Source organism: Zootoca vivipara, chromosome 8 (assembly GCF_965207765.1).
Source record: "Zootoca vivipara chromosome 8, rZooViv2.hap1.1, whole genome shotgun sequence".
Taxonomy (NCBI): Eukaryota; Metazoa; Chordata; class Lepidosauria; order Squamata; family Lacertidae; genus Zootoca; species Zootoca vivipara.
The window spans coordinates 66,755,322-66,781,991 of NC_142591.1; the positions used below are offsets into that span (position 1 = coordinate 66,755,322).

General features: G+C 40.6%; 1 protein-coding gene across 3 annotated transcripts in view; it reads right to left on the reverse strand.

The window, feature by feature from the left end:
* Nucleotides 1-5,617: 5,617 nt before the first annotated feature.
* AZIN1 (antizyme inhibitor 1) overlaps nt 5,618-26,670 on the reverse strand; it is a 30,136-nt gene continuing 9,083 nt past the window's right edge. For 2 of the 3 annotated variants that reach the window (XM_035124914.3, XM_060277679.2), the window contains exons 2-12: nt 25,950-26,087; nt 19,821-20,017; nt 18,359-18,532; nt 16,769-16,941; nt 14,218-14,352; nt 12,516-12,597; nt 11,940-12,014; nt 10,242-10,407; nt 9,179-9,294; nt 8,831-9,045; nt 5,618-7,545 (exon numbers count right to left, since the gene is read on the reverse strand). In XM_035124914.3, the coding sequence (XP_034980805.1) occupies nt 7,434-7,545; nt 8,831-9,045; nt 9,179-9,294; nt 10,242-10,407; nt 11,940-12,014; nt 12,516-12,597; nt 14,218-14,352; nt 16,769-16,941; nt 18,359-18,532; nt 19,821-19,922 (1,350 nt within the window). In that variant the 5' untranslated portion in view covers nt 19,923-20,017; nt 25,950-26,087 and the 3' untranslated portion in view covers nt 5,618-7,433. Of the gene's footprint in view, nt 7,546-8,830; nt 9,046-9,178; nt 9,295-10,241; nt 10,408-11,939; nt 12,015-12,515; nt 12,598-14,217; nt 14,503-16,768; nt 16,942-18,358; nt 18,533-19,820; nt 20,018-25,949; nt 26,088-26,670 lie in introns of all 3 variants that reach the window. The other variant, XM_088675764.1, reaches the window with a different exon arrangement.

The window sequence follows — 26,670 nt, forward strand, 5'->3', positions numbered from 1 at the left end:
ATGGTACAGGAGAAAAGGGTTAAACACCCTTCCCAACCTATCGCTGTTCTAAACTAATTGGCAGCCTACAGGCACAGGCACAGGCACCCCTCACTGCATCACAGCATGTGTGTTTTTTAAAAAATGTCTACAGAGCTGGCATAGATCTGTCCTGGCATAACCTGTAGTTTGGTCCAGAGTTTAGTGGTTGGCTTCAACCCCTTCAAATCAAATAGACAAGCAAAATATGACCTCTAGTGGACACTTTGGGACTGAGATTAACGATGTGGCAAATCACGAGAAACTTGAAAGAACCAGGTTGAAAGAATCCACGCTGATTGGTTTTATTTATTTTGTTTGTCTTTTAAACCCCACCTCTAGGCAACCTCAGGACACAGAAATGCTTATCTTTCAATGATGGTGGATCACATGTTATACGAGCAAACTGAAATCTATATATGTATTTCATTCTTTCCAATGTACCCAGGAAGGCTGAAGCTGCCTCTGGGATGTTTCAGATCCTTGCTTGAGATGTTCAGTTAAGAAAAACATTGTAAATTTCTAATCCTTCTAAAACTTGTGTAGTCAGCCGAAGCTCCTCTATTACTATTGTTTTGGGGTATGGAATAAAAGGGCACTGGAAATCTATAATACAGGAAAGTACCAAGTCACACCATTGGTCTATTAAGCTCTGTATTTTATAACTCCCTGGGAGCATCCCTGATGAGTTGCAGACAGGAGTCTTGCCCTGCCCAACCTATTGATGTTTGGGATTGAGCTCAAGGTGCTTTGCGTGTAACTACCAAGTTACAACTCTCCCACTAACATCTGGCACATATTTTAAATTTTATAATTTTTTAGTACAGCTGTGGTCTAAACCACTGAGCCTTGGGCTTGCCGATCAGAAGGTCAGCAGTTTGAATCCCTGCAACGGGGTGAGCTCCTGTTGTTCGGTCCCAGCTCCTGCCAACCTAGCAGTTCGAAAGCATGTCAAAGTGCAAGTAGATAAATAGGTACCGCTCCGGCGGGAAGGTAAACAGCGTTTCCATGCGCTGCTCTGGTTCGCCAGAAGCGGCTTAGTCATGCTGGCCACATGACCCGGAAGCTGTACGCTGGCTCCCTCGGCCAATAAAGCGAGATGAACACTGCAACCCCAGAGTTGTCCGTGACTGGACCTAATGGTCAAGGGTACCTTTACCTTTTTACCTTGGATCTCAAATGCATTGGCTCCCGAACGATCGAAATCCAGAAGTGTGTGTTCCAGTTTTCGAACAATTTTCGGAAGCCAAACGTCCAGTGTGGCTTATGATTGGTTGCAGGAGCTTCCTGCAACCAATCGGAAGCCACACTTTGGTTCCCGAATGTTTTGGAAGTCGGACTTCCAGAATGGATTCCGTTTGACTTCCAAGGTAAGACTGTACATTAACTTGTGGGAAAAAGGACTACCTATATTTCTGTGCTATTTTGTGTCCATCACCAAATTTTGCAAATCTAGTAAAAAAAAACAAACTTCAAGTAGAATTTATCTCTCTTATGCTTACATTGTTTGAAGGTGGAACAGCACCTGATAAGAGTGAACATCCCAAAATACATATTTTCCTTGCAGATCCAGGTCTCGAGAGTCGAACATGCCTGGGAATGAATCTAGAAACACAGCTAGCTTGCTTGGGACATTGAGAGAGGCAGCCTTGGAACTGGTTGGACCTGCCACGGCTGACACTAAGAAATGGGAAAAGTTATCATCTGTCTGGTCAGAGAAATTAGATGGACATTTGGCATGATCACTCCCGATCCTCTGCTCAGATGCTGAGGCTGAATCCTGGCACGATAGATGCTCTGTGAGTGCCTGGTTCCCGTGTCCAAGAAAGTGGCTGGCTGCCTTCCCTGGACAGTGTTGTGTTCCCGCTGGAGGAACAGTTTTGCAGTCTGGGAATGCTTTCTGAATCCTACCTTGTCAGTGGAGATCCAAGTGGACTTGGAACACCTTTTGTCAGCTGCAGTCATTCCTGGATTGGAACATCTTGATCTCAGTATTCTGGGAATTGGTAGCTTCAAGACTGGATTACTGGAACACACTCTTTGTGTTTGGTCCAGAAGCTACAGTTATTGCAGAGTGCTGCAGTGAATTGCTGACAGAAGTGAGACACTATTGGCATGCAGTGTTTCAATTTTTTTTGTAAGTGCCAAATAATGTTTGTTTCACACTTGCAATGAATTCATCATTTAGTGTGACACTACCCATTAATTGCATTGTTTTTGGCACGACCCGGAAGCTGTCTGCAGACAAACGCTGGCTCCCTCGGCCTAGAGCGAGATGAGCGCCGCAACCCCAGAGTCAGACATGACTGGCTCTGATGGTCAGGGGCCCCTTTACCTTTACCTAAAGTTTGGTTTCAGCAAGCGTACCTTGGCATATAATTTTAGCAAGCTGCATTAGCATGTGATTTTTAGTAAGCGTGGTTGTTTTTATTTTATATATATATATATATTAAAAATATGTACCATAACTTGTTTTTAATGTTTGCTTTCATTGGTATTTTTAATAAGCATTTGTTTTTTGTAAGGCTTTTAAGAGTTCTTTTGTTAGAGGAAGCAGTGCATAACTTTTGTTAAATAAAACTTAGTGCAACTAAATCTTGCGGGGGGAAATGTCCTACTGTAAAGCAACTGCATGGTCCTTGCCCTAAATGCAAGCCATTCCCTCTCACCACCTCTACATTGAGGTTATGCAGAGAACTGAAGCAACACCCAGCTCTATCTCCTTTTCATCAAATCCAGATGAGGCAGTGGATTTTCTGAATCAGTGTCGAGGCACAGTAATGAACTAGATGAGTACCAGTAAACTAAGACCTAAATCAGACAGTATTGAAGTTCATTTCCCCAGCTGAGTGGTATTCAACCTGGAAATAGTGGGTTTGTTCATTTATAAAAGTACTTCATGTAAAAGTAGTTCATTTATATAAAGTGGTTATATGCCGCCATCATTGTATATGTGTGTACAATATGTACTTGTATGAACATGCTTACTGAATCTCTGCTGGAAGAGGTTTCTGTTGGATAAAATAATAATTTCATAAAACTTTTGAGCCTGTGGCCTAGCTAAACTGGAAAGGCCCCATGGCTACCTACCTTTTCCAGTACAAAACTAGTTGCATTTAGGTACTGTCTGTAGCAAATATTCATACTGAAAATAATAAACTCTTATGAATTCATGGTGGCCATTGTATGCATGGAAATAGCCATGGCAATTGTGATCAATCTTGAATTGTTTTGTAGGTAGATGAAATAGGATACTAGAAAACATTTAATGAATTGGAAAATTAGTCAAAGTCTTTAAAACGATTGTATGTAATCACATGATCTGATGAGAGCTGATCTGGAGAACTACGGTAAATGACTTTGCTTGGTTCCAAATGATGACATTGGGTTGCAACTGCCGAGATTGCTGTGATCCTTCGATTTGTGAAATGAAATCACATGTGTATTCTGGAGGTGTGTAAGAAACATTGCTTTGGATGTGGTTCTTTGCAGCCTCCTCATTTTTGAGGCTGTCCCTATGTGCATTGGCATTTCAGTAAAGGCCAATCTTTCCAATTGGAGCCTACATCCTTTTCCTTTGGGTTTCAGGGAGGGATACCTCCAGTCTAGGAACCCCTTTAAATTTCTCCAACAGTTCCACAGCATGAAACTGGTGACACTAAATGTGAGACTTCTAGTTGATGCCAGTTGGGTTCTCTGTGATATGGAGAAAACTAACAAGTGTCCTCTGGACAATCTCAGTGTTTGAAATTAAGGGGCAAGCAATCCTTATGGTATCTTGGATCCAGGTTTTTCAGGGTGTTGTAGACTCTTGGACCTGGCCTAGTAGCAGAGATGTGACATACTATTGGCTGCCTGCCCCCATCAGCAGTCTTAACTCCCTAGCTGGAGCTTTTGGAGCAGCCCACATAGATTGCAACAATCCAGTCTCAAGGTTACCAATGCACTCCCTAGGATAGGGAAGCTAGGCACTTACTTTGAATGTCCTTTCTTGTTTAGGGTGAATGAAACATCAAATGGGTCACACACTCCAACTGCACAAGAAGAACCTGATTAGCTGTTGGTGGTATATCCTGCACTCTTGACAAAGCTAGAAACGAAGCACTGATGCAATAACTACAGCTATAGAGGAAAGGAGCCTGGAGAAGAAGAGGAGCCTCCAACGCTACAAAGGAAACTCAGCACTTGCTAGAGGTATCTGAGGATGGCAACACCTGAAGCTGTCCATTTGTGCAGACCATCAAAATAGGGGAAGACTTGGAAGACTCGCTTACCCCAAACAAGAAAGAACATTCATGGTAAGTGCCCAGTGTAGCCTTAGTTTGGGGCAGAGGCATCCTACAGTAGAATATTTTAGAAGACAGAGGGGCAGTGTACCTGCCAATGGCCAACTCCTCAAATGCACTGGAATCCATCTTAAAATGTTTAGTGAAGATCAAAGATGATTTTCATGTGGCTGCACTGCAGATTTGAAGAAAAGTGAGAGTGGAAAATGCTAGGCTGCTGGAATGAGCAGTAATCACTTGTGGTTTTGGAAAACATTACACCTCATATGCTTAGCACTCGTAATGCTTGAAGCGTTCTTCAGCACAAAGCTAGGTTGGGAAAAAACTCTCAAGGGTCCTGCAAATATCTAGCTTATGCCACTTTTATGCAGAGTATGTGAGTGTTTGGGGCAAAAGGAAGACTGTTCTTGCATTTGGTGAAAAGCTAATTTCATTTTTGGAATGAATGGTAGAACCATGTGCACGACCTCTGTCTCTTTGTGGGACTGAGAGCCTGCATGTTGTACAGTGCGTACCTCGGGTTATGAATGTAATCCATTCAGGAGGTCAATTCTTAAACCGAGGCGCGCACTTTCCCTAGTGAGGCCTCCCACCACCGGTGTTCCGTCTTCCGGGGCAAAGTTCACTAACTGGAACACTTACTTCCGGTTTTGTGGAGTTCGTTGTCCGAAGTGTTCATTAACAGGGCTGTTTGTAGACTGAGGTACCACTGTACTTGGAAGGCTATCAGGGTTAGTAGGCTCACTGAATACCCTCTTGAGCACTGAACAGGGTGTGAGGACCTTAAAGACTGCTTGGAGGTTGAATGATAGAAACCTATGAAACTGAGGGTAGCATTTATCTTTCTTTGCTGCTGTTTGTCTGCTGAAATTCTGCCATGACAATAGTAATTAGCATGATTTAGCTCCTATTGACATAATCCCTTGGGTGACAGATTAGCCAGGTGATTTGTGGGGAATGGACTTGAGGGCCAAATTGGAACCTGGACTGGGCCTGTTTTACCAAAGGGGAAGTGCTGTTTTCTATCCCTCATGTGACAAGAAGCTATTGTGCAAATATTAAAATAGGACAGTGATGTGACAGGTATGCTTAGGATTTATAATAAAAACCTATGGCATTACAGTACATATCCAATGAACACTGCACCTGAGAATAAAACCCATGCAATGTCAGCAGTTTGGTGCAGCTAAACATAGCTCTTCCTTCCTTAGCAGTTTCTATTGGGCAGGGCTATAGGTCTTCATGTGTAATCATTTAAATAACAGTCTCTCTCAGCAACTAGCTATACTATACACAAGACAAAGTCCCATTAGTTAATTTGCTATATAGAAATCATTCAGTTTTATATGAATTATTCAAAAACTGATATTACAATATTGTAAACAGAAGAGATAGGTTTTAGCATATAAATTCAAATACATACCAAGTTCAAACCAGCTTTTATGGCAAACTGTCAAATACAATACAGACATTTCGAAGGTGACTGTACCATTTACAACAGAGTTGGTTAACTCACAACAGTTCTATAAACTTAAGAGCAGAATCCTTGGTATCTTTAGAGAGGCTTGATGATGGATATGACAACTGCCCCTGCTTTTTTTAATTTCCTAATAGAACCCTGACAGATACTGGATCAAAACTCTGGAAAGATTTTTTTTTTCTTAATTGGAAAACTGATTTCGCTTCTTTCATTTGTGCTTTAATGTTCACAACCATATTCCACTGTCAGGGTTAAGATTTAGCTGCAGGAAGCATTCATGCAGATTAAAAGCATCTCATATGGTTAAAAGCATATAGTACCTGTTATTTTAAAAGGATCAGGCTGAAGGGAATTTTCCCAAGCCCCTTCATCTAGCAAGTATGCAGTTTTAGCTCCAGTGAACTGGAAAGGGGCAGAGAGAAGAGAAAGCTTCCTGCCAACTGGCATTAGTATAAAATGCATGTGCATCTGGTAGCCCATTTTACATTACCAAGTTATTTAAGTATACTAATCTCCATTTTCAAATTAGCTCTGGCTTGGTGCATTTCAAAATTCACATCCAAGGCTACTAGGTTAGCAAAATAAATTAAAGTGAGAAATCAAAGGGAAGGAGGAATCTAAGCAACGATGAGTAAAAGCTTCTATATTTTGCATGCTAAGTCTAGCTGCTACAGTTTAGAGTTCCAAATATCTAGAACATCAGGGATCTGGTTCCTAGAGATGGATGTAGACATCCTGTCAAAGAGCAAATGCTAATCAGAACTACTTTGTTGGAATACTGAGACTTTTAAATCCTAATCCTATGTTTAATGGGTCTTACTTTCAACAGTGCAAAGTCAGTCTTGCTTTTTAGACAAAAGAGAGCAATAAGTTAGCTTTCTGTTTTACGTCCTGTGAATTGATTTGCAGCACCTGTTTACTTACATGTTTTGGAGTTATCTTAAATTAGATGCTTGAGGAAAACAGCAGACTGCACTTCAGCTTAGTTTTTAATCATGATTTAAAATGTTGTCAATTTAAAGTCTTTGAATAATAACCTTACACCTTTTTGTACTATCAATGTTGCTTAGATCTCTTCCCTGTATTAGCAGGGAGGGGTAGGTGGGGAGAACAGTAAAGTCTACACAAAATTTTATTGCAATCGTACAAGGGTGGGTACTGTAAAGGTGAATACAACAAATACTATGATGCAATTTTACATTTATTAAACTACAGTTCAAAGCACAAATTTACACATTCTAAATACACTAAACATAGCTAATGAAGTCACACTTGTTTCCCACTGACATTTCAGATATCAGAGGGAAAGACAACTTTACAAGACTAACAGAAATCCTTAGTATAAAAACTGTACTTGTATGTAAACTGTTTAACAGAGAACCCAAGTGATGGGTTTCCATCTCAACTAAGTCATCCATTTTGTTGCATATTTCATTTAAATGCTGAGGGATTGAGTGATCAGTGGTTTTTTTTTTAACCTTTGCTCCCCCAGTGAATTGTAGTTGTAGCTGGTTTTGCCTGGTCCCAAATAATTTCAAGTTTCATTAATTCATTCAAGATTGTTCCATTTTAATTCCAAACTGGAATGTTGTGACCAGACAAGACTACAGACATGCAACTGCAAGACTAATTGAAGCATTAGTGCCTGTTTAAGCTGCAATAGAAAAGCGGTCTTCAGGACTCAGCTGAATGCAAGAAGGCACAAAGAAGAAGTTCTTCATCAGTGTGTCAGAGGTGAAGCCAGCATCTTGCATCTCATACCTGGAATGGAAAGCACACACAATATTCAGGCAAAAAGGGGGAGAAAGATTTCATTTGGGTTTTTTTCCAAGCACTATAGCACCGCCCTTTCCTATTTTGCATACTGTTCTAAATACTGCAAGTTTAGTAACTTAAATTGCCTAATTTTAGCTTTGCCCAGCCATTATGTTATCAAATATTCAGAAAAAAAGTATAGATAGCACTTTTATCATTATACTTCATCTTATGAGCATGCAGTTGTCCAGAAAACTTATGTATAGACGGTGACCCATTTAGGCATGATCGCCAATGTGTGGGTCATTTTGGACCTGGAAGAGGGTATAACAGGGTGTGCTTTTGGGTGCACTGCCGACAAAACCCCCACATGAAATGGCCGCTGCCTGCATATATCAGTATGCAAGACAGATAAAAATGAATTTAGATACCCAAATCAACCTGCTCCTTCTGCAAGCTGACTTTCCATTAACTTATTGCCAAATTATGTCCTGGCCAATTAGCAACATGGAAAAAAACAAGTAGAAAGGGAAACCTGTAGCCCTCCAGAAGTGGGCAGTCCAACTTCCATCATCCTTGACCACTTTATGTTGGAAACTAACAACATCTGCAAGGCTACAGTTTGCCCACACTGGTGTGTTACCTATAGATCAGGATAGCAGTGCAGTATAGAGGCAGCCAGGCTTCATGTAGCAAGGCTTGGGCTGGCCCAGCATATACTTTAAGAGTCTACCCCAAGGAGAGAACTGTACCACTGTTGTGGTTGCACTGAAATATTTCTTTTTAGCACCTAAACTACATGTGACCTTAGCATGGGTATGAATGGACATGTAATAAAAAAAACAAAAACCGATCTGCAAAGCTAGTTGGACAGCCTCTACAAAACAAGACCTAACACACATGCACAATATCTAGATAAAATTATGCTTTATTGCCTTTGTATCTAGTGAGATCAATTAGATATTTACTTCTCCAAAGATGAACACAAACTTTGCACTTAATTGGAACATGGGTCTCCCCATGTCCAAATCTAGCACTCTAGATATTGTCCTGACTCTTCAGTTGAAAGTGAGCATGTGTGGCTAGGTGAAAAAGGGAAAGCACCTGGGGGGGGGGTGGCAGGCTGCAACAATTTTCAAAGGAAGTTTGGGTTTCTCAAAAGGTGTACTGTACACACATTGCTGAGATGTCTATGCTCTTAGAAATAGCTCACCTTCCTTCATAAAATATTGAACATAGTGTTTTGTAAAAGTTAGACTGAATCATAAAATACAGCACAATATAAACTTACCAGTTACTGATTGACATTATGTAGTAAACTGGTGGCTTTTGGAAATCATTAAAAGCAGATTGTTCACCCAAAGCACCAGAACCCATATTGTCAAAGAGCAGCCAGTCTCCAATATTCAGCTCAGGGAGAAGACAGTTTTCCACAATTTGATCAAGCTCATCACAGGATGGACCCCAAAGGCTGCTTGCAAATAGAGGCTCATCTTCCTTGTATTTCTGCATAAAAACAGTTATGACAGTTAGATTTAGGTTTATACATGTATGATTCTACACATACAAAAGCAATGATACTTTCATTTGGCAATTCTTGTTGAGGATAGCAGCTTATAGTACATAAAGGTGCTCTTACCTTGTGAACCTCTGGAATAGTAGTCAAATTCTCAGATAATTTGTGTGCAAAAGAACCATAAACACCATCATTCACGTAGTACATGAAGACTGGTTCATCACTCCTTATTTGTTCCACTGTAATGAAAGATGTTACATTTTAATAAGTTTCACAATAAGTTTCCATTTACAGCCCTTTCTTTAACAGTTGCCTAAGTTTTTCAGGAGCATATGGAACGTGCACATGGACAAGAAACATGATGAAAGAATATCTGATATAAGATGTATCCTGAGACAAATATGAATCATGAGTCATGACCTGGAACTCTTAAGATTGCACATTAAATAAGCACTGTGTGTGTGTGTGTGTTTCACTTAATTCAGTTTGAACACAAACATACTGCAGAGGTATGCCCTCGGTCTGCCATACAAATTAGCAGTATTATGCAAGTCAAACCCTAAAGTCTTAAAGCTTAACAAAAATTTAAATGTAACCCTCCAGGCAAAACTCAGCCTGAAACAGCATGTTTCTATGGAAACGGAAAATATGTTCTAGTTTACAAATAGTAAAGATTCTTTTCCTCCTAAGGGCTGAGCCCTTACTGATTCAAAAAAGCCAACTGTCTGTTAAATTGAAACCAGCTCCAATACTGGAAGAGACATGATACCTCAGGAGATGAAAAAGAGAAAACAACAGCCTGGTGAGCTCCCAATGTTCAAAATGAGGTAACCCCCCCCCATTCTCCCAGCTGCCACCAGGACTGACCAAAGACCATCTTGTTTCAAGGAGAGAAATTTAATTTTTAGGAATCTCCCCCACCCCAATAGCTTATTTTTACTGCTTTCTTTGATTGTTAATGCTTATTGTTCTAATATTTTAAAACAAACTGCTTTGTGTGGTTTCCCTTAAAGGCTATATATAAATACAGTACCACTAACAACTGAAATAAACAAAAGCTTCTCAGCAACCTAAAAGAGAAAATAAACTATTGGATTAGAGGCTTAATTTTTGGATAGGATCCAAAGCACTGCTGTTGTTTCTTCAATCTTTACGCTGATTTAAGTGTGGAACAGGTTTTGCTTACCTTTAGAGAGAAGAGGTTTGTCATCTTGAACAGCTTTCTTGGCAATGATATTAACTGCTAGAGTAAATGCAGAAGAAACATAATAGCATCCAGGCTCCGCAATCACGTTCACACCAGATTCTTCAGGAAAGTAGGTATCAAGTAATGGACTGAGAATATGATTAATCTTGAAGATAAAAGGGGAATATCTATTAAAAATCCTGTATCAATTTATAATTTACAACTTTAGTTCAAATTTTAAGTGTTCCTAGATAAACGTTTGTCAAGTTGAAAGCTAAGGGGAGAAACGGCGCCACTCACTATCATCTTGGGGAGGGGGGAAATCTGAACCAATCAAGTTGCTTAGTTCATCCGAATTTTACCTCAGAATAAAAAGGGTACATGATGTATTACTGCTGATCTATTAAAGTCAAGTGAATTGTATAAATTTTAGCACATTACCAATAGAGGACTACAACTGCTCCTATCAATCCTACGAAATATGATATATTTTTTTCAAATAATCTAGGTCTATTCAAAAGCAGCCATCTAAAATCTTGGGTAATTTGAAAATGGTTGATTTTGTTGTGATATTTAGACTCCTGCCGTTTTAAATTAGCACAATTGTGTGTTCCTCCTCTTCTCCCTCTCACTGTGAACCAGTATCCAAAAAACATTTTAGGTCAGTCAAGTAACTCCTAACATGTAGGTTGCACAAACTGGAGAACCAATCCACACACACTGCTTTCTCATTTGTGCAACTAGACCAAAAGACTCTTGCAGTACTACTCATATAGCACAGTATCTTTTAGAAAGCACTGTAGCAAAAACAGGTCATACAGATGCACATGCCACTATAATAAAATGTGACTGGGACCCAAAGATCTGCTTCCACATATGGAAATCTGCTTTCCAAGTTTAGAGTGGTTGTTTTCCTCATTAGGAAAACCAGGCCACCATCTAAGATGCATAGCACATAGCACTGAGAAAGTTATGAAGCTATAAGCAGAGTTAGCTAAACTGTGCAAAATATCACTTGAACAAATCAAAGTGCAACTACACAAGTGGCATCTGATATTTCATCAACAGTTCTTTGGATCCTGGCCTGCATGCTGTAAATTCTTATCACTGCACAGGTTCTTCCAAAAAATATTCATTTTAAAAAGTGTCAGAAGCTCTGTAATATAAAACTTGCTAAGTCCTTTTTGGATGCAACAAGAAAATGTGTTTTACTATTGTGCAAACAATCCTCAGGTTACTGTGCTCCCGTCTCCAATTTTGGTGTAGCAACAAGTTCAGAAACTTTTGTTTTAAAACTAATCAGTGCTCACTGTTATGTTCGAACTCGGAGGAATGCTGATTATTTTATACTTTGGTTTGGTTAAACAAGCCAGGATCAAACCAGTCTGCCACTCTTATTTTCTAAGTCAGCCTTCCTCAACCTGGTGCTCTCCAAATGTGCTGGCTGTGACTGATGCAAATTGTAGTCCAAAATTATCTGAAGGGCACCAGGTTAAGGAAGGCTGCTCTGTATCCAAATAGAATATTGTGAACTCAAGTTTCAATGATTGAATTGGAATGGAAGACTAAATCCATCCTCCATCTCTGTGTTAATTCTTTAGCTATTTCATATGTATATCCAATGCAAATGCAAACCTCAATTAACTGAATAACTAAATAAGCCAGTTTTATAGGAAAAAGCTAAGTCAAAATTCATACCTCCTCCAGGTCAGCTTCGTAATCTGTGAAACCACCACCAATGTTCAACAGGTTCATGGTAAAGCCAAATTCTTCCTAAAATAAAAATGCAGAAAGTTTACTATCTACAAGGTATTAGGTGCCCTTTTTGTTTAGTAATATAGACTCTTAAAACATTGAGCTCTTTTAACAAGACAAGGTGATTTGTTACCTTTTAAACGGTTATACAGTATAAGGCAACTCAACTAATTTTCATATATTATGTCCAGAACAAATGGCAAACTATCTACAATTGTGTGGCGGAATTAAGTAAAGTTGTACCTTGGTTCTCGAACGGAATCTGTTCCGGAAGTCCGTTCAACTTTCGAAAACCAAGGAGCAGTTTCTGATTGGCTGAAGGAGCTTCCTGCACTCAAGTGGAAGCCCCGTTGGACGTTCAGCTTCTGAAAAACGTTCGAAAACCTGAACACTTCCAGGTTTTCGGCGTTTTGGAGTTGATTTGTTTGTCAACTAAGCCGTTCGAGAAGCAAGGTTCCACAGTACTGAATATATTCTACATGTGAACTTAAGTGTATACAAGTCCAATAATTCACTTACAGCCATATCAAACACACAGCGAGCATCAGAAATAGCATGTTTGTATACTTGAGTTTCCTTGCAAGAGCTTGACACATGAAATCTGTAACAAACAAAAAACAAAGACTAACTTGTGGTGTTACCAAGTTCATGACTCTAGCTAAAAAAAAAAAAAAGACCTGCAGATTCTATGCGATTTTTTTTTAAACTGTCTTGAGTAATATTGTATCACTGATACAAAAATATGTTGCAGCACACACTAATGCACAGGGTGTACAACAATGTCATAAGAAACATATTGATTCCTTCTGTCTCCTCAGCTCTCCATATTTAGCTGAAAGATATGCTAATAGCACATTTTAGTGGAGAAAGAACCTTGGGTAAACAGAAATATAAAAGAATCATATCAGATTACTCTGACTCCTCAATTCTATCCAGGAGTTAATGGACTACAGATCAAATAAGTGTTATCTTCCCAAGATCAGGAAGATCCCATGCTCATTCAGGCATTGCTCCTTACTTTGAGGAAATCAGAAGCACACTAGGCTGGAGCCTGTGCCATGTACTTCCCCTGAAATGACATTTTGTCTGAACAGGCCCATTGCTTTTGTTAAAAGCAGTTTAAAAGTGAAACTTCCAAATCTGGAAAGCTCTGGCTTGACAAACGCACAAAATTTGCTTCACAATTCTCTCATTCTGGCTCTCTGCACTTATTGAAGCCTAGAACATAAACATTATGACAATTACCTAGCCAATCAAATCTGTCTGTGTTCCATGCTAAACATACTTAGAAGAAGCTTCCACTGAAAGCAACAGGATTTCTTGCTAATAAATATGGGTCTTGTACAAAGGGTAAACAAGATGATGGAGTACAGTATTAGCAAAAAAGATCTCTACATTACTGAAATATCATTCAGCAGTAAAGTTCTACTCCCAATCCTCACTAGTTATAGTTTTTTGCCCAAAATTATTATTATTTATTCAATTTATATACCACCCTATACCCGGAGGTATATTGACACTTGAGGCAGGAGACCTCTGTTTTCAGTATAATCAACTTCCTGGAAGTAGATGCTATGGGTGTCTAATATTTGCTACAAGGGGGCGTGGCATTCTATAGTTGAGACTATGGGAAAGCTGTAGAGAATTGCTTTGCTCTGAATATCACTGTTGCCTTTCATACTTGTATTTCTAAATGTTTACCTTTTGTTTGAAATGGGTTTGTCCTATCAATCCTTACATGTTAAATGACTTTTCATCTGCCATATGTATTCAAATTAGGTGGCCCCCTTTAGGAACTAATTTACAGCCTTAAACTGAAAAGGTCCATTTTATAAGACAGAAAATGCATGTACTCTATGCCATATATAGGACAAACTTTTAAGAATAATTTTCTAGAAGTCTGGGAACTAATATCCCTGAAGAGTTCAGTTTCTTTCTCTCTCTGGTATTAATACTTCCCATATTCTCTTCCCAAATATTTGGGCACACAGAAAGAAGACACTGTATTATATAGCATTTTACTAATATGTATGAGATATAATTGGAAGCATAGTTATGAAACACTGTGGCTACTTTTATAGACATTCAGGATACCTTCCTAACATGAACATTTCAACATTAATGACAACATATACCATTTAAGTCTACTGCTTTCCTCTTTCACATTTAAAAGAGCAGCAATGTGAAGGGAAGATGAGGGAGAAAGGACATGATTACTTACTTAACACCAACTATTTGGACATTCAGCTCCTTAGCACATTCCATGAGGTGCCGACAGTTCTTCAGGGTGGTGCCAAACTTCATGTTCATCTCTTCCTCTCCATTAATGTCTTCTGTGGCAATATGAAGCAAGAGCCTAAGAGAAGGGGAAGATGATTGGGGCACAGTTGGTTTACAGCAGCATCAGCACATGTGAAGCCTGAAGACTGTCAGAAGTATGTTGATTATGTTGCCAATACTCCAGTTCCACCGATGGGCGAATCAAGGGAACCTAATAAAAATAATCCTGTACAGAGAGAAAACTAGCAATTAGGGCCTAAATATGGAGTCAAAAAGGATAAGTGGTTTGGAAATGCAGCAGCTAATAACTGCTGTAGCAGAAAACCTGTTGATTGCTGTAATAAAAATACATTACCTTGGATGTAATCTTGGATGTAATCATGGCTGTCATAAAGCTACTCAGTGACAACTTCTTGCAAAATGTGCTGAATATGGTTCAGTTCACATGTAACACTAAGTCAAACCAGAGCCCCTGGAGAGACAGTTACAGCTGCTCCTCCAGTTTTACTGCACTGCTGCAAGCTAAAGGTGTGGTTTGGTGCAGCATGCCATCCACACTCAGGCTCATGGTTCGGCTGAAAGAGACAAGCTGTAAACCAAGAACAATTCTTGGTTACAGCTTTTGGTTTGTCTGGGACGAGACAAATCATGAACCCTGATTCAGACAACATACTAAGCCAAACCATAGCCTAGCTTCATAGTAGGAGCAAATAAGCAAAGAAGCTGCAACTGTCTCTACAGGGGCCCATGCAGTCACAGCAAGCTATGGTTCAGCTTACCTTTACATGCAAGCCATGTCTATGACTGGGTTTTGAATACCGTTTGCTTTATAAAACATGGCTGATTTGAAATAGAAGGCATCCTAGATTTCCCCTCCCACTGGGTACTTTTTGAAGTATTAATTCCAGTTTTGTTAGCTTCACTGCTTGCTTCTTCTTGTAGTAGTAGCCAGAACAAGCTAGTGGGCAGCATTTCATTTGAAGGTAACAGGGCTTACACCCCTACAAGAAACTGGAACTTAACTTGATGACTGAGAGCATAATGAGTCCTTGGTTTCTAAAAAGATGGGTCATTTCTTGCAAACCTGAGCATCACTTAGTTGCCAATATTAATCAAAAGAGATACACAGACATTTAGAATGAAATTAATGGCTGTAACATTTTTAGGGCCAAGTCTACCAAACCTTACTTTGGGAGCTAGATGCATTAATAGCCTTGCAAACATCATACTCCACAAATGACTGTGTTAGTCCTCTGCTGATTCAGTTAACAGAAGTGACTGCATGGTCAGTGCTGGGTATTGGAACGAGTGGGAAGCTAACATCTTTATATTTTCCAGGTGTGTATTATATTGCCCCAAAAAAAGGTCCGCAGCACTCATGCAGATCTGCCCTTAAAAACATGCAACTGAAGCACTATATATTATCCTTTTTCTTAAGGATCAATATACCTGATGATAAAAGTTTGGATCATAATAAGCATTAGTAGTGTAGGAGCATATAACATATATATGACATTTATTGAACACATGGCAATCACTGCCCTATTACAAGAATAAACTCCAGCAACTTTTTTACACAAAGATTGACAATGAGAAAGGAGGTGCCCAACTGCATGACACATTTACTGGATGAACTCTTCTCTCAAGGCCCAGGAAGTCTGCCATAATATTAAATTACTGAAACAATCTAGAGATTGACATGTAGCCTTCATATTCTCTTATTTCAAAGGGGCATGTACTTACCCACTAACTGCCTTATCTGTTTTAGATAATCCACCGCCATACATTTGTTCCTCCTTCATGCTGACGCTACCCCAAGTAAACTAGAAGAAAACGATGTGCACTTCTGGTGCAGCACCACAGTTCTGGTACGCAGCATATAGCAGCCTGTTCCAGATTTGTACTTTATTCTTTCCCCCCCCCCCCCCGGGAAATATTCTGGACCAGCTCAAGGGATCTTGAGACAATTCTCACAGATAGTGATCTGAACAAACATGTGATACATTTCATCATGATGCCAGAGTCCCAAGCAGAGAATGGTGCGTGTAAATACATATATATATTCATGTTTTAATATCGCCAGTCCACATAACCCACATAAGGAGGCGCTTCCGAGTCAAAAGAAGTTCTAAGGTATCTTGATAAAGCAATTTCAGGGCAAGTTAGTAGAATATTAAAAAGCAACAGCTTACAACTATGTTGTCAAATACACCTAACTAGTATTTGGGTCATCACTCTCAAGTTTTAAAGAGTTGCATGTTAGAAGAGCCAATGGAGACTTCTCTGCAAGAAGTATTTCAGGTTATCCCTTTAGAGATCATTCATTATAAGCATATATTAAATTTAATTCAGTGGGCTCTAGTTCATGAAAGCTTATGCCATGGTACAATTTGTTAGTCTTCTAAGGTGTCACAATAATGTTTTAGAATTGTATACTGTAATCCCAACTTCCCACAATGGTAAGTAAAATGAAAACATTTCTGTATGCTTACTTTGCATTTGGATGGTTCCTAGCAATTTTCTTTAATTCAAGTTCACTTTCACATGTCAAAATGTTTACTCCAATTTTTGCTGCATATTTTATCTGAGAAGCTTGCTTGCAAGGATTTGTGAATATAATGTTTTCAGGAGAAATGCCCAGGTCTTGAACCAATGCCATTTCAGTCTGAAAAAACAAACATTTGAACAAGGTTAGAGGCAAATAAAGGTTGTGAAGAATATTTAGATTTAGAGTCTAAAAGGTTGGAATTTTTAAAAATCACAATACTGGTGTTAAAGGGGGGGGGAGAAAGTCATACCTAATGCAAGACTTGTTATCCAAAGTTACTCAGTTTAAGTTTGCAAGCTGCCCAGTTCCAAAGGCTAAGAAAACTCTACCTTAAATTGTTTATCTCTAGAAACTCGAAGCCAGCTTTATTCTTTTTCTTTTGTGAGTGGAGGCTTACAAAGTTTTGAAAGTTTCTAATGCTTGGTGCTCTGGAGCTGTCCTACATGCACATAATGTCCAAACAATCTATGCAAGTTACGCTAATAAAACAGGTCATTCTTAGTTGTTCTTAAGGCATCACAATGGTATTGGGATTCTTTTTATTTACTCCAGTTAGTTATGAGAGCCTCGAAGTTGGGTACAAAAATCTCAGTATGTGGAAGGTTCATAGGCTGGAGAGGAACCACAATTCAGTGGTGGAGCCCATGCTTTCCACAAAGGTCCCAAGTTTAATCCCTGGCGTCTGAAGTTACAAAGAGACCTTGGACAACTACTGTCAGTCAAAGTAGACAATGGGCTAACTGGAGAAAGTCTGACATAGTATATGGTAGCTTTCTATGGTCCTAACTAATATAACTAATATAAGACACTGAATGAAACAGACAACAGCACAAGCATTAAAAAAAAAAAGGCCAAGCATTAAGAATAAAAAGGCCAGGTCCAGCCACTGAATGTACCAGAGAATACAACTGTCTTCATAAAACTGGGAAGATGAGCTGGCTCCAGCCACCGGCCTGAGAATGAACTGCAGGGAATTTGCTCACCCCTTATCTTCTGTAAAGAACACTCTGCTCCAAATGCTAGTTGGCCTACAATCACAGAAGTGAGGGGAAGGTCATTCTAACCTTTGCAACCAGCCAGCGGAATGTTCCTGGATTGTTTGTTTTATTGCTCTAATCTGTTGTAAGCCACTTTAAGAATATAAACACACACAGACATATAAACTAGCTTCCATCATGCGAGTGCCTAGGAGGTGGGTACTCCATAAACAGGATCACCACCAGAACTATTTCTAGTTGCAAGCCTCCAAAGCTCTGGCGGCAGAGGCACATAAAGCAGAACTTCCGAAACTGTTCTTAAGGAGTGAACAAGCTCTTATAGACATCCTCTACTAGAGGTTTAGGGTTCAGAGCACCCCGGCTTTGGCCGGGGTACAAATAAAAATTATTATTATTACCCTAATGTGGTCCCCTCCATGTTTTGGACTGCAACTTCCACCAGCATGGCTGTGCTGGCTGAGGGGAACTGTAGTCTAAAACATATGCAGGGTGCCAGGATGGAGAAGAGTTGTTTAGGTAAGATGTCAAATACTTACTTTGCTTGAACATGCAAACCCAGTTCCAAGAGCTGCCAGTATCTCAAGTACACCTACAGTGGAGTTACATTTTACATTGTAAAATGGCTTTACTGGTGCCATCACATTCTGCCAGTGGATGTGCTGCTTAATCAACTTTCCCAGATCACCAACAAAAAAAGATTTTTTTCCAGTCTAGGAAGAAAAAGAAAAACGGTGAATCTACAGTTAAAGACTAACTACAAAGATATACAGTAAGTAGATAGCAGTCATAGGGGAAATTTCTATTTTGTTAATTACTGTCCCAGACATTTTGCCTCCACTTTCCCTGGGCATACCATGAAAATGTAAGCTTGTTTTGTGAACATTATTTGTGGTTGAAACGCCTCTAAATCTGAAAGTCGGCAGTACAATGTCTAAGCCAGGTGAGGCTGTGCAAGTTCTGAACCAGTGTCTAGATCAAGCATCCCCAAACTTCGGCCCTCCAGATGTTTTGGACTACAATCCCTATCATCCCTGACCACTGGTACTGTTAGCTAGGGATCATGGGAGTTGTAGGCCAAAACATCTGGAGGGCCGCAGTTTGGGGATGTCTGCGCTAGATGCAGCAGTGGCCTGGATAAGGGCCAATAAACTGAGCCTAGAATCCTGGCAGGACTGAAGCTCTATGGCTGAGCCATTTCAATGTCTAGGAGAAAGGCCAGTTTCCTGCTTTGGATGCAGCTGCACTCACCCTAAAAGAGCAGCTATGCAGTGTGGAGGTACTCCTAAGTCCAACTTTGTCATTTGAGGCACAGATAAACCTCAGTGGCTAGGAGTGCATTTACCAGCTGCAACGGTTCCTGCATAAATTAACTGTGGTGGTTCAAGCAATGGTACCCTCAAGGATAGACTACTGTAACACACTCTATGTGTGGTGGTTCAAGCAATGGTACCCTCAAGGATAGACTACTGTAACACACTCTATGTTGTGCTACCCTTGAGGCTGGTGCAAAACTCTAAATGTAATACCTGTGTTAAGGGAGCTACACAGGCTGCCAGTATGCTACCACGCTACATATTCTTGCTATTAATCTATAAAGACACATAACCTGGTGTACTTAAAAGGCTGCTTTATTCCCTACACCCCTGCCTGATCCTAGTGATCTGTCACTCAGATAAGTCTGACAATTGTGCATTTCATATGGTGGTAATGGGGCTAAGGAACTAATTAAATGAAATCAAGCTAGTATCATATGTCAAAGGTTTTAGGCACCATCATAACACCACTATTCTAACCTAGCCTCCTCATCAAAATGATTGTGTTTTTTGTGGATTTTTTTCAGATGACCTATTCTTTACTTCTGTTTCTTTAATTTATGTTACTTCAGTGTTACTCTTGTGTTTTTTGCTTTTACCTGAAGTCCTGTACAACTGCATGGATTTATTTTTTGAGTTTGCAATATAAAATATAAAATAAAAATACTGAAAATGGAACACTTACAACAGTATGTTCATAAATGCAGTTGTCAATGACATCTCCAACATTTACTCCTTCATCCAGTAAGCCAATGGAGTAGTTTGCATCCTCAAGAAATCCTTTCATCTCAGCCGTATTCCGCAAAGCCGACAGTCATAAACCAAGAAACACAAGGGATGGGCCACAAGCCTTAGATCCGGGTCCTTAAGCTATGCAACAAACTGTTTGACAGAGAAGACAATAAGAAATATTACAGTCACAGCACAGCCTTTTAGAAAGCTTTCATTTCTCCTTCCCCACCCATGCTCTCTCACACACAGATCAGGGGGCTATCAACAGTGTAAATATGCTGCTTATTTAAATTTCAAAGCAAAACAACAAAGCTACATATTCAGCAAAATTGGATTATAAATGGGGGGGGCAGCCTGCAGCCCTTCAACTATTTTCATGAAAGGAGCCCAGGGGAGAAAGGGGGGGGAAATACTGAGGGGGCAGGAAGAGGGCAACAAAAAGGATGCAGTGATGGAGAAGGAGGGGAAATATAAGAAAACAATTTCTTATTTCTGGCAAGAGCAATCTGTTTCTTTCCTGACATCTTGATGCATAGTAAGAAAGGAGAGGAGGAGTGACAGAAACAGAGAGGTAGGGACAGAAAAGGGATGAACCCCTGCCACCCACTTTTGTCTCTATCCCCGCTCATTGCTGTCAACAGATTACCACTGAGGGAATGCTGCCTTCCACAGAAATAAGTTCCCTGCCCCTGGCAAACTAGCATCTCATGTGCTATTTTCCACTGCAGAAAGCTTTTTGTGATTTAAAAAAATGTATTCATTATCTGTGGGTAGCAGTAGGCATACAGAAAGACATTTTGCTAAACCTTTACTTTTACATTAACTTTTCTCCTTAATAATCTCAAACATTAAGAGGTCAGAGCCACTTTTAAATATTAAAGCCATTTAGTGGGGAGGGGGGATCATTTAATCACGGAGTAGGCTAGCATGCAAAATAAATGTACCAATGTAATATTGACATGTTATCCAATAATAATTTAATTAACAATGAACGTATGTTTACTTAGCATCCAAAATAGTTATTTGAAGTTCTTAAGGTGTTTGATGCATGCTGCGCGCACACACACACACCTTAAAGCTCCAAAGTTGAAGGAATGGGGGGTTCGAAGTAAGAGAAACGTTTCTCCAGACTTTTCTGGTCTGCTGGCTACAGAACAAACCTCTTATTAGTCTACTGCAGTTCTCTCATTTGGTTACACCAATGTGTCACTTATCTTCCAAAAAGGTGTTGGGAAAACATGAGCACACCAAGCAGGTTCTTTGAAGAACTGCCTGTCCCAGAGAGCTATGCTGACAAGAGTATGGTAGGTTTTAGTCCCAGAGGCAGGAGCTCAAGCAGGTTTTCTCCTACAGCTGTCAGCTGAAGGTGGAGACTGCTTTTAATAAGAATTTAAAATTATACCCAGACAAACTTTTAATTAATACCCTGTTCCAAGTAAGTCCATTATATTTAACATCTAATTGACTTTTTCCTCAATAAAACATTTTATAGCACAACTTCGAGGTACCTATTAGTCAGCTCTCTCACACACGAACAATCTGGGTGTGTCAAGGCTCTTCTAAGTTCAGGCACACCCCAAATGTAAGTATATTTGTGGTGAGCATTTCTATGAAGTTGCATGGTTAAGGTTTAATTCACTAGTTATGATTAATCTAAAATATTTCACAGCAGAACAAATCTTACTGCAAAATAAAAGCTTAGAGTGCCTAGGCACTACACAATCATTAAGAAAAACAGTATGGAATGAAAGCATGAAAAACTTTTAGGTTGCCTCAATTGATGGGCATCAATTCATCAGGCAAATATTTATCAGCAATACAATTTATTGGCAAGACAAATATGAGAATCTACCCAACTTTCTACCCAACTGTAGAAGATTTAAAAATCAATCAGTTTAATTTTGGCAAGAGGCTACATCTGGTACTAAAGAAACAAATGACCTGATCCTATGGAGCAGCTGTGCAAGTGCAATAACTCCAAAGATCATAGTTTGATCCCAGCATGTCAGACCTGCCTATAACAAGGAAAATACAAAGAACTGAGGAAAAGCTGTCACAAACGTGGAAATACAGTCAATCGTGTTTCTTTTGAGTAGATTATTTCATCCAAGAGATTAAGATAAATTTGAGGTGTATTGGATTGCTCTACGCTCTCATTTCAATGCAACTCTAATAAACCCTGGTAAGGAAGGCGGCCAAATCAAAGTATCATAAGAATTAAACATTCCAAATCCTCAGTGACTGAAATAAGGAAAATTATTAATCCTCTATGAAGGCAAGATTACAATTGCATTCATAAACAGAAAAATTTACAAACTCTCCAGCAGTCTACCCTGCAGCCAGCTGAGCCCAGGGAAACCCAAAGTACCACATGGCTCAGTAGTTGCGCAACCTGACAAGGCTGCTACCGTGTTTCCCCTTTTTTAATACGTAGTCATAAAGTAAGCCAGGGCAGCAATTTTAAGCAGTTGAGAAAAATAAGACATACCCCGAAAATAAGACATACCCCCATGCCTGCCAGCTTGGGGCCTGGAACTGACTGCTGCAGCGCGGAGCGCTCAGCCGCTGGCTAAGCAAGGAAGCAGAGAGCAGAGCTGCAGATCAGCTGTAGCGCGCGCCTAGGAGGAACGCAGCTAAGTCAGCCCTGAGGAGGGAAAATGGCGTTTAAAAACGCCATTTGAAGTGATTTCAGCCTGCCGCCCCGCCCTCCGTGGCAAGTACGGTAGAGAAATAGCCCCTTTCTCCAAGTGCCCACCACGCGAGGGAAAAGCGCCCCGCGCCAGCCACCGTCCTGCCCAAACCTGGGCTCTCTCCCCTCAGTCACCCCCAGCCGCCCCGCCTCCTCTCTCCCTCCCTTAAAGGACAACTTTGCGAGCGAACTGCTGGGTGCCTTGGCCCCAGGGAGGCGCAAGGAGCCGCGGCGGAGGAACAGGCGGCTGGGGGGTGGGTCGCTTTCTCCGCATCCTCGGAGTTTGGGCTCCGTATCCAGGAAGGAGCGAGCCCGGAATTACTCCCCATCTGGCAGCCCCCGAGGAGCCGCCGCCGCCCTCGAACTTCGCCTTCTTTTCCCTCAGGCGGCACCTTCCCGCGGAGCGCCCAGGCCAGGAGTGCTCAGCAGCGCCGTGTGGAACGCCCGAGCCAGCTCGGGGTCTGCTGCTGCAGCTGTGAGCGTGCAAAGCGCCTAGCAGCGCCGCACGGAGTGGAGTGCCTGAGCCAGGAGAAGGAGGCCTGCCGCCCCGCCACCCAGAACCGGCTGCTGCTGCGCGGAGCACACGGCAGCGCTGGGCGGAGCGCCCGAGGCAGCGGCCTCGCCTCTTCCTGGAATGCCGCCCCGCCGCCCGGAACCGGCTGCTGCAGCGCCGAGCGCTCAGGAGCGCCCAGCAGCACCGGGCAGAGTATACTGTATACTGTTATTGTTGGCTGTTGTGAGGGCAATGGGAGACTGCAAAATGACAAGGCTTGGGGAATAAACATCGTAAACTCAAGGCCCTTCAACAGTCACCATCAATGCTTTGTTACCAGCAGATCCTGCTAGCCATCCACAATACATTTCCTGGAAATCATTCGTTAGGCAAATGTTTGCAAACAAACCCACAATTTCCATTGATGCCTTTGGGAATCGGTTATCTCTGTCCCCTCCTGCCATGGTTTCTGTCCAAAAATGGCTGCCACTGACCAGCCAAGCACAACAAGTAAAGCAGTGGACAATCTTCGGCTCTTTGGATATCTGAATCTGTGGAGTGTGTAGCCAGGTTTTCATTATTATTTCTGTTTGGATAAGTGAACAGGTAGATAGTGAGCAGGTGGACAGCAGGACCTGCATGTACTTTATGCTGCTTGTGTTTATGCTGGCTTTTAGGTTGCTTTTTTGTGCTGATTGATAAGTCCATTTTAATATTCTTTCGCTTTAATTTGTCATGTTAATAGCTTGATTAACCACCTGCAAAGGTGGTATAGAACTGAAACAAGCAAGCTTGGAAATTTTAAATATGTAAATAAAAGTGCTATATAAATAACAGGAAAGTGCGATCCTCTAGGAATTCTTGCGTTACTTTTATGTAATTTCTCAAAATGCATGTTACATCAGGGGCAATCCTCCTTGCCAATGGGGCAATCCTCCTTTTGCCCATGCACAACTAGGAGCACACTTTAAGACTGCCATTTGTGCATTGGTACCAGTAGTTATGTCAGGTGTCGGGCCAGTGGACATGGGTTGGAGGAAGAAAGGATTTGTAGGCTAAATTGGGGCCAGCAGCCAGCCAAATATGGCCTGCAGATTGGAGGTTGCTTCACAACATAAAAGATCAAACTGAGACTTTTGATGATATTAAGATTGGCAGAGACCATTTTCAGCCCACGTGCCAGGGGTAGATACAGCCTTAGGCAAAAGCGAGCAGAGCAGGATATACTGTAATGTTTGCCTTCCTCCAGTAGGCTATCGGTAATAAAAAAAAAAGACATCCCCTGAAAATAAGACACCGTGTGTTTTTTTTCAGAAAAAAGTTATAAGACGGTGTCTTAAAAAAGGGGAAACACGGTAGTCTTTGTGACAACAGTTTGTGAAGCTTCCAAGCTTCAACTGCTTCAGCCAACCAGTTGCAGCAGTTACAGATGAGACAGCACAAATAGTAAATTTGCCAGGATTTAACTACTAATAAGGATCATGTGGGTGCATTTCAGCATGATTTGAAATATCACACCTTCTGTTCTTTATTTCTCTGCAGATTCTCAAAGCATTTCAGAGTATCAAACAATAAGTAATTAATATAGGTCTTCAAATGTAACAGGCAAGTCACAGTTTGGCTGCTGAGAATAGTTTTCAGACTCAGTTCTTCCTTCCAGGTTTCAGCAAAGCATAGTATGCTGTAATGTCCAAATCAGGTACACTATGTTTGTACAACCCATAATTGGTCACTCAAACAGAAATTTCGCATTCTGATTTAGAAGCCAAACTACAGTTTGCATAAACCACAGTTTGCCTGATTTAGACATCAGAGCAAATTATATTTGCTTCAAGTAGAAAAAGATGGTGGGAATATGAACATGCAAAGAAGAGGAGGAGGAGGATGCAAGATGAAGAAATATACAAGTTTGAAACCCACAATCTCAATATATCTAAGTCAGGTCAGGGCTAGGCTTCCAGCCAGGCTAGTCAAATAGGCTGATTCAAAACACCAACAATTTAGCTAAACAAAACAAAAACTGCAAGCATAACTTTTGTTTCAAGTATATTTGACAGATTAGTCTTTTTAAAATTAAGGTGACATCCTCTAAGTTTTGCTTGAGTTCTGTCTTTTTCCCCATAATACAATAGAATTACTGCTTGAAGCAGCCTCTCATATATTAGTACACAAATGCAGCAGCAGGTTGGGATGTGGTACATTCTTTTGCAAGAATGCTGTCTATTATGTAATGGGACATGCTTCAACTAGTCAGGTTTTTTATTTCAGTAGTGTTTAATCCAAATTATTTTTACTTCCAACAAAAGTGATAACCAGAATATATTATTAGAAGATGTCTGATAAGACACCAAGTCTGCAAAACCAGATTTCCTGCTGTGGTGATTCAGAACTATAGTAGGGTGCCTACTTTCCATTTCTCTCCTCTATAATTTAAAGTGTAACTAGTACAAATCATTTGTCCAAGACAGAATCCACCAATCTCCTGTATTTGAAAAACTAACTTATGGAAAGCAAGAGGCACTTAACAAGACATGCCTTGGAGGCTGTGCTCTACAAGTGAAGTGCTGAAGTGATTTAGCAATGGGTATTTACATGTAACAGATCAATAAGACGATTAAAGTTTATTCTAAACAGCCATTACCTAGCATACTGAGGTAGGTTACAAATGGACACAGAGGGTTTATAAAAAAAAGTATGCCTTTAATTTAAGGAAAGGCATCTTAAGGTCTTGATATGTAAACTCATAGAAACACAAATTAAGGCCAACAGCTTTTCTTGAATTGAGACCAGGCTTTCACACATTTCCCTATCATTTAGAACAATTCATAAAACAAATTCCAGAAGGTAAAACTTAGTGAAATTACAAGTGCACAGCTGTAAAAATAAAGGCAAAGACTCACATGGACAAGTTAGGAGATGGAACCCTACTATCATCAGCTAGGTTCCCAAGGTGGCTCAGCGTTGAAGTCGAACTGTTCTCGATAAAGCACTTCTCCTAATCCCTCTGGATAGTTGTACACCTGGTCAGAGAGCTTGCCCTGGGGGGTGGGGAGAGAGAGAATATCCATTATATATTTCAACAGTAATGTTGCAAATCCAGCTTTACAAAACCAATCTTCAAATACACCCATCTCAATACAGCAATTGTGCTTAAGAAAAAACAGGAAGAAGAAGAGTTTGGATTTGATATCCCGCTTTATCACTACCCTAAGGAGTCTCAAAGCAGCTAACATTCTCCTTTCCCTTCCTCCCCCCACAACACACACTGTGAGGTGAGTGGGGCTGAGAGACTTCAGAGAAGTGTGACTAGCCCAAGGTCACCCAGCAGCTGCATGTTCCACAGATTATGAGGAAGTTTAGCATACAGTACATGATTTGTGCAGGGGTTACACTCTGGACCCCCACACATAGTGGGGCCCACTCTGCCCCATTCTGTCCCTTTTTGTGATGTTTTTGAGTCACTTCCAGGTTTGGCACAGTCATGCGCAAAAGAGACATGCCTAAAATGGTTGCTGGCTGTATGTTTAGATCATTAATAAACATACATTCAGGTTAGAACACAGACTGAGAAGGCCAATTCAAACTTCACCAGAATTGTACAACATTCAGCTTGCAGTATAA